Below are 7544 nucleotides of genomic sequence, written 5' to 3' on the forward strand. Positions count from 1 at the left end.
TAAATGTGCCGACATGTTCTAAGTGTTACCGTTTGGGCGATGTATTTTGAGTTGGGGTACTCCAGCATTTTATCATGAATCCACATTAAGTAAGATAATCAGTTTTTTATTTAGCTTTGTAGGCAATGCAAGGAAATACAGAAATATGTAGCCTTGGGTTTGGGGTGTTTGGGCAGTTAGATGCAGCTTCATTTGGGGGAATGATAAACAACGATCATGTTGGTAACATCCCCTTGAGAAAGCAGATGAAAGGCAGGGAGAAGCACAAAGAGTTTATGCTTTGAACATTTCACTTGAGAAATGAGGAAGCAGGCTCAGGGTTGTGCGTAGCCTTCACATCCCTTTCTGTTACATTCTGCAGTTTCGCATCTCTTTCCACACCGACTGTCCACTCTGGCATCCATTCTGCCAGAGGAAATCTGTGGGAGCTGGTCACTTTGGGAAAAGAGAACCTGTCACCTGGCAGTACTGTGAAATAACACCACATCGACGGGTCTCAATCCAGACCCCAGTGGAGTGATGCTGGAGATAAGTTTCTGGAATAACTGCCTGGGTATGGAGCAGTTACTTGCAGTGACTAGAGGTGATAGCAGAGCACTGCATCGCCATAAGTATAGCAAAAAGGTCAGTCATTAGAGGGTGGAGTTTCAGTTACAAAACTAATTTCTAGACGATAACACTGGCTTTCAGTACAAACCACACACTTCTGGTTATATTTCATGCTTCTGGAAGAAGCGTTCAGTGGTTTTGTAGAGGTACAGGACATGCTGAAAAAAGCTATTAGCTCTTCAATGAATCAAAAGCTCCTTGGGGAATTTTGACAGAACCATGTCTTAAAATTTTTACATTGTCTGTGTGTGCATTCATGAGTTCCACAAGAACACACGGTGCTTGAGCTGCATTACCTGAACTCCTGTTTATGTTCACTGGTATATCTGTACTTTTATTTACAACAAAGCATTGTCTGGCCTGGCACTGAGCTGGGGGAAAATGGAGCAGAGCTCTGTCAACTTTACTGTGTCTGGGGAAGCATCTTTGCACATAGGTAAGTCTTTGCTGGATCTCTTGACAAAAATATTTCATATTCCTCCTTCCCCCCAACCCCCAGTTCCATCTCCTTCCACCAGGTTCAGGTGTTGCTGGCAGCATCCTTTCACTTCGGTTGTGTTGGGAAAAGTTGGTCAGTGGCAATGAGAGAAGGTGACATGGTGACATTCCCTCTTTAGGGCGATAGGTCTGTCAATACCTATGTCCCGTGGGTCATCCTTTTCTTTCTTGCAGCAGGTGGCAAAGCTTTGCCGGAAAATGATTGATGTTCATTTCCCTGTCGATTGTCTTGGTTCAGCTCTATGCAGCGCTCTTGAGGAGGAGCTGATTCAATCTCGTGCATGCTTTACGAGGTCACCAGGGAAAGGGAGGACCCGCTGTTCATTCAAGCTTGAGTTGTTCTCCTCTGTCTCTCTGTTTTTCCCACTCTTGCTAATGACAAAAAGATCAGCACGGCCACCACAAGCTTGACAGCCAGGAGTCCGCCAAAGACATAGAAGACAGTGAAGTCAGCTTCAGGATGGATGCTATGGGGAGCCATAAGCACAACAAAAAAAGGCTTAGCAAGGAGGGGGATGGTTCAACCTTTAAAAAAGTTCTTGTATCTTGGTAGTATAAAGTACAAAGATGGTAGCATCTCATGTGACAAGCCCCGTGCCTGGGCATAGCAGAGCCTTGGGGGTTAGGACAACTATTATAAGTTTTAACTTTAAGGTCTCATATATGAATAAATTATGGAATCATAGAATCTGTTTTAGGTGGAAAAGACCTGCAAGATCATCTAGTCCAATCTTTAACCCAGCATTGCCGAGTCTACCATTAAATTGTGATCTGCAGGATTTGTTTTGCCTGTCCCTGAAGCACTGCATTCCGTTTAGAAACTACACAGCAGCTTTGAGAATTGTCATGGATTAGGAAAAGGCAGAGAATATGCCTGTGGTGGTATTCAGCTTCAAACAGAGGTGCAGATGCTAATCTAGTTTAGTCCTAGGAAAGTTAGAGTTCACGGCCTGAGAAAAAGTTTTATGGCTTACCTGGAGATGCTGTGAACAGCTCTAGGCTCCTCTGGCATTTGGGTTTCCAGGACAGCTGATGACAGAAACAGAACAGTTTAGTCTGCAAGTGTTTCTGCGTGATACCCGTTGGTTTCACAAAACCAGTGCTCCAGTTAGGCACAGGCAACCAAGATGAGACTGGACAATGAGCTGCATGCTAGGAGATTAATCTGGGTAACTATAGATGACGTGTGTTTCGATGATCTTGAGGTCTCTTCCAACCTAGAAATTCTGTGATTCTGTCACCATCCCTGGAAGTCTTTAAAAGACGTTTAGATGTAGAGCTTAGGGATATGGTTTAGTGGGGACTGTTAGCGTTAGGTTAGAGGTTGGACTCGATGATCTTGAGGTCTCTTCCAACCTAGAAATTCTGTGATTCTGTGTTAGATGTCTGTAGTGGTTGCTGTAAATTAGGAACTAAAAAGAGACAGTGAAGCATGGTACTTCCTTAGGAAAGTAGATGTTTACCAAAATAAGGCCTTGACATCTGCAGACACGTGAAATTTAAGTTAAAACTCAGGAACTCATAAAACACAGAGCCTCAGGACCTACCTGTCAGCACTTTCACTTGCACCTTCTGTAAGGTGTTTGTTTCCCCCAAGAAGTCAGTCCTGCACTGGTACAGCCCAGCGTCCTGCTTCTTGAGTCGCTTCATGGTCACCGTCAGGACCCCTTTGTGTACATCGTCACTGATGGCAGTGGTGCCGTTCCTGTTCTTCAGGAAGGGCAGCCAGAAGCGGTGGGCGCTCACCACGTGTTGGCACTTGGTCTCATCGATCTGCTTGCACCAGCTCTTTTCTCTCCACCGCTGCTGCCAGGGGTTATAGGTACAATTGATAGATATGGTCCCCCCCTCCACTCCGTACACCAGGGTGACGTTGTCTGCAGCACAGGATGCTAGAAGGAGAAAGCGGTGAGCCACATCTCTTTTACATCTATTGCTTATCACCGTGTTTAGGCTAAACAAATGCCATTTCCCTCTTTTACAACTCTAATGATGACTGCTGCCAACTGTAGGGCTGGCTCACCTGTCTGCTTCCCTCATGAGAGTCTTGGTTCAGACTTTGTTGAAATATGTCAGTAGTGACCCTTTTGACCGGTGTGTCATCTGGCTCGTGCCAGGCAGCTCTTGGGGTAGGGACTGAGGTAACCGTTCCATTAATATTTCAGATTTTCTGAAGCTCAGCCAATTTTGGTCTTCATCTTCCCCTTCTGGCCCTGTGGTGACGGCTGTGGATTGCAGTCTGGAGCGCAACCACATCACGCTTGCTGTAGTCGTTGGGCTCCTGCCCATTAAGAGGAAGCAGTTGGCCAGCATGACTGGGGGATTAAAAATAAACTTGCATTTTCCTCTTGTTCTGAGGAGCATGAAGCTGGGTATTTAAGTAGATTGACTGGGCGCCAGGCAAACTGGCTTGGCTTTTAAGAGGTCTTTTCACAAGGCAAATCATCAAAACACAGCTTGACACAATAATGACCAGTTGTTTCTGAGTAACACTCAGATTTGTCCTGCTGTAACACCCCTACTTTGCAGCATCCGACCTGCCTACTTGAATACAGCTGCAGCAAGGTTCAAAGGTATAGATTCCACATATGTTCAGAAGTACGGATTTGGCTCCAGTGTGCACTCTGCTGTGGAAAAGGTCCTTTGCAGTAAATGCCCATGAAGATTACCCCAATTTTAAGGGCTTTACACAGCCAAAGGGAAGCAAAACAGCCTTGGTGGATGCTGGAAGTGATACCTACAAGTGCCCAGCTAGCTGTTTAGCAGGTTACTTCTTAATCCGAGTCCTGATTCCAGAGTCAGCAGATGTTTTCACCCTGTCTTTTAATATCCTTTTAATTTTAATCCTGTTGATAACTGATCTTCAGCTTCTTTTTATATATATATATATATATTTTTATTTTTTTTGGCTTTAGTTCCTTATTTCTGATTTCCATTCCTCTTTGTGGTGGGCAAAGACAGAAGGGACCATCTTAACTATAAATAATTCTGGGGAAGAGTGCAGTGTGGTATTTATAAAAGTATTTGTATTTCTAGTGAAAAAGGCTGAGGCTTCTGTGAAACCATACGTAACACTAAAACAGAAGTAAATTTAAAAAAATAGGTCATTGTAAGGACTTTGAGCTGGCAGAGCCTTTTAATAATATGTCTTAAAATAATCATAAAAATTCTGAGTGAATTGTAAACTAAAAAAAAAGAACCACTGATGGTCTTTCAGGCTTTCCTAGAAGAAAGCCTAAAAGTGGAGCTATGCTCTCCAATTATCTAACACCTACAAGCCTTTATCCTGATATTTTGCTCCACTGGGTACTTCCAGTCAAGGTTTACCTCTCTCCATGCCCAGTCCAGTCCTGTGCAAGCCAACTAAACATGTTAACTCCCTCTCTTATTTCTCTTGTGGACCGTTCCTTGCCCCTCGTTCAGTTACCTTCAGTTCCTTGGCAGCCCCAGGTATTTCTCTTACTGACCAAAAACACCTCTGCAAAAATGTCTTGATCAGAGTCATGGCATTTAAAGATTTGCTGATGCCCCTGTGGAAAAACTGTGTCATTATCTTTTCAGCCAATTCTGCTGACAGGTCCTTTACTGTTTGTTCTCCCTTGTTGCTTGCTTCCGGAAACAATATAGTGGACTTTTTTCCAAGTTCATTCAGATTTTTGTCATAATTGAGATAGGTTTCTGTGCTCCCAAAGCCTACATCTATTACCTTTCTGTGCACTCTTTCAGATATCTAGCCTCTCCAGAATTTGGCTGCAGAGGGGACGCTTTGAGCTGGGAATACCAGCTAGATCCTGTGCCTGGTTTCTCATTGCAAGTGGACATTGCTGTCCAAGCTGAAAATAGAGACTAGGAGTGTTGCCCTCTACAAAGATGTTCTTCTTGGCTTATTGCGATGCCTAAGATTTCAGAGGAGAGGCCCCTGCTTCAATGAATTTTATTTTCCTCCTCTAGAACCACAGCTGCTGCATTTTACATTCAACCCCCTACGAATGCAAACAAGTAGGATTTTGCAGTTTCACTCTCAGAAGGCACATAAGACTCCTGTTATAACTCAAAAGGATCACTGCGAGAAAAGGTGAGTGCTTGGATCATTGCCGGCCCTTTGTTAAATTGAGAGAAAAGAGCAAACTTCAATCATAATAAGAGTTTTTATTGGTCTTCCGAAGAGCTGCATGCTACCATGAAGATGCCTTTGCATCCAGAAGGAGCTACTGTATCTCATGGCCTGTGCAGTCTTTTCCTGTGGTATTATCAATAATCTTATGTGAGTCACAGATCTAAAGTTTACACCAGTCCTTTACCCTGCCCGTTAACTGAAACCCAAGGCCATGCATGCTTTCTTACCTGACAAAAGCAACAAGATGAGGTGCGTGAGCTTCTCCATGTCTGTCCAGCAGAGAAGCAGTCAAGAGATGAGTCTGGACAAAAGCAAAAAGGATTGTTGCCCAAGAGCAGCTTGCTTTTCCCCCCTCCTTGCTCTGCCGGAAGGAATGAGCACAGGAACTTGGCATCTTTTTCAGCCTGTGTATTGAGCAATTCGTCAGGGACGGGTATTTCTCTCACAAGCTGAAAATTCAGGCATCAGCATTGCCCACTCACCGCCAGAGTTTAGTCTAGACAGACCGAAAGAGAACATCATGTGATGGTCTCCAGTAGCATTAGCAAACTGACTGGCTGCCCTTTTTATTTTTTGATTTATTTACTTGGAGATCTTCCATGCTAGTGCTGGTAAAGCCTTGCTTCCTAACTTATTGAAACTGGCAGATAAACATGCAGGTCTACCCATTAATAAACGTGCCTTCTTTTTCTTTCCTCTAGTTAGTGTTTAAGAAAATGGTAACTCATAGCACCTAAAAATTCTCTTACACATTCCAGCTCTTGTTCATTGTTGCTCCACTAAGCACAAATCTGGATTCTCTTTGATCAGAAGCAACTGTGAACCTGAAAATGTATTTCTTCCACTTGATTGTCTTTTACTATTACTCTTCCGCTGATTGACCCATTGTAACTGACTGCAAGAATAGCAAATAGTTAGGGGAATCATGGGCTGGATGATCCATTTCTGGAACCATTTTTCTTCCTTTCGGGTCGAGATAAACATGGAAACCCTGACATTCTCAAAGAAAAAATCAGCTTCCCTGCTGCAGCTTTTGCAAGAGAAACCGATTGGAAAGCTGGATGTGACTGGCCTGTGAATAACGAGAGGTTCAGGCCCCTTTAATCTGCCACCTGTCTGCAGAGCTTGGTGCAGCTGAAAAAGTGCTGGGGCTTTTGGTCTTTTAGAGGAATTGAGCTGACACCCAGCAAACTAGTTTCTCATTGCTCACCAGATGACTGCTAAATAAAGACAGCAAATGTATAATTTAGGGTATGCCCAGCAGAAACAGGGAAGTAATGGTATCCAAGGCCCTGATGAGCTTTCCCATGAAACCTCACATGCATTTCTGGTCCTCTGTGACTTTAGAAGAAGCCGCTGGATCTTGCTTTCCATGCTGTAGCAAAAAGTAAAAAAATAAAAAATAATAAAGAGTGCTGGAAGTAGGCATGCTGGTTTTCTCTGGCAGCACTGGTGAATAAGCTGGGGAGTGCTGTTAAAAGTACAGCAAAGTGCTGCAGAAGCACAGAGCTATGTCTTAGTCTGGCTGGTTCGTGGATTCCTGCAGAGATGCAAAGATGTCTCATAACAGTGAAGGGTAGAGACCAAGTGCATGGGAAATACATGTTTGATAATTTATGGCGAGGTTATTCAGGATAACAGGGGGTTGATCAGGTCCCTGCCAGTCCAGTGTTCCTTTGGCAACTCCTGGAAATTGCCAACCTGTATCAGAGCTACACTGGAGATCCATAAATAAATTACATGTTTGACTCACTTGGACATTTACATCAGTAAATAATCCACTCTTAAAGTACTGTCACTTCCCTTCTGTTATATCACCTGATGTTGAGAACAGCCCTCTTCTGCTTCTTCCTCTGTTGTCTTTGTCATACTTCCTGCAACTTCTTTGCTCAGCCTACCAGTTTCTTGCTCTGTGCAACTGTCTGTACAAGACCTTCCTCATAGCTATATCAGGGCTCATCTTTGCAGCTGGCAGAGCAAGACAAATTCTGTTCAAAAACACCCCAGTGCCCTCTCCATTCCTCTAATGTAGTACCGCATGTTGTTCCCTTCCTTCCTTTCTGCAGAAACACGCATCTTGGTGGTCATTTCCTGGCACCCTGACCTCAGTGTTTGACACGGTCTCCCACAGTATTCTCCTGGAGAAGCTGGCAGCCCGTGGCTTGGTCAGGTACACTGTGCTGGGTTAAAAATTGTTTGGTTGGCCGGGCCCAGAGAGTGGTGGTGAATGGAGTGAAATCCAGCTGGTGACAGGTCACAAGAGGTGTTCCCCAGGGGTTGGTGTTGGGGCCCATTCTTTTTAATATTGTTATTGATGATT

General features: G+C 44.1%; 1 protein-coding gene across 1 annotated transcript; it reads right to left on the minus strand.

Annotated features, from left to right (window-relative positions):
• Nucleotides 1–90: 90 nt before the first annotated feature.
• LOC311423785 (triggering receptor expressed on myeloid cells 2-like) lies at nt 91–5877 on the minus strand. Its single transcript, XM_084498214.1, is given in 5 exon segments — nt 91–1490; nt 1493–1574; nt 2082–2136; nt 2655–2999; nt 5452–5877. Coding segments are annotated over 5 exon segments (636 nt in total). The 5' UTR covers nt 5492–5877; the 3' UTR covers nt 91–1376.
• Between the last annotated feature and the right edge of the window lie 1667 nt (nt 5878–7544).

Source organism: Aythya ferina (genome assembly GCF_964211825.1).
Source record: "Aythya ferina genome assembly, chromosome: 25".
NCBI lineage: Eukaryota > Metazoa > Chordata > Aves > Anseriformes > Anatidae > Aythya > Aythya ferina.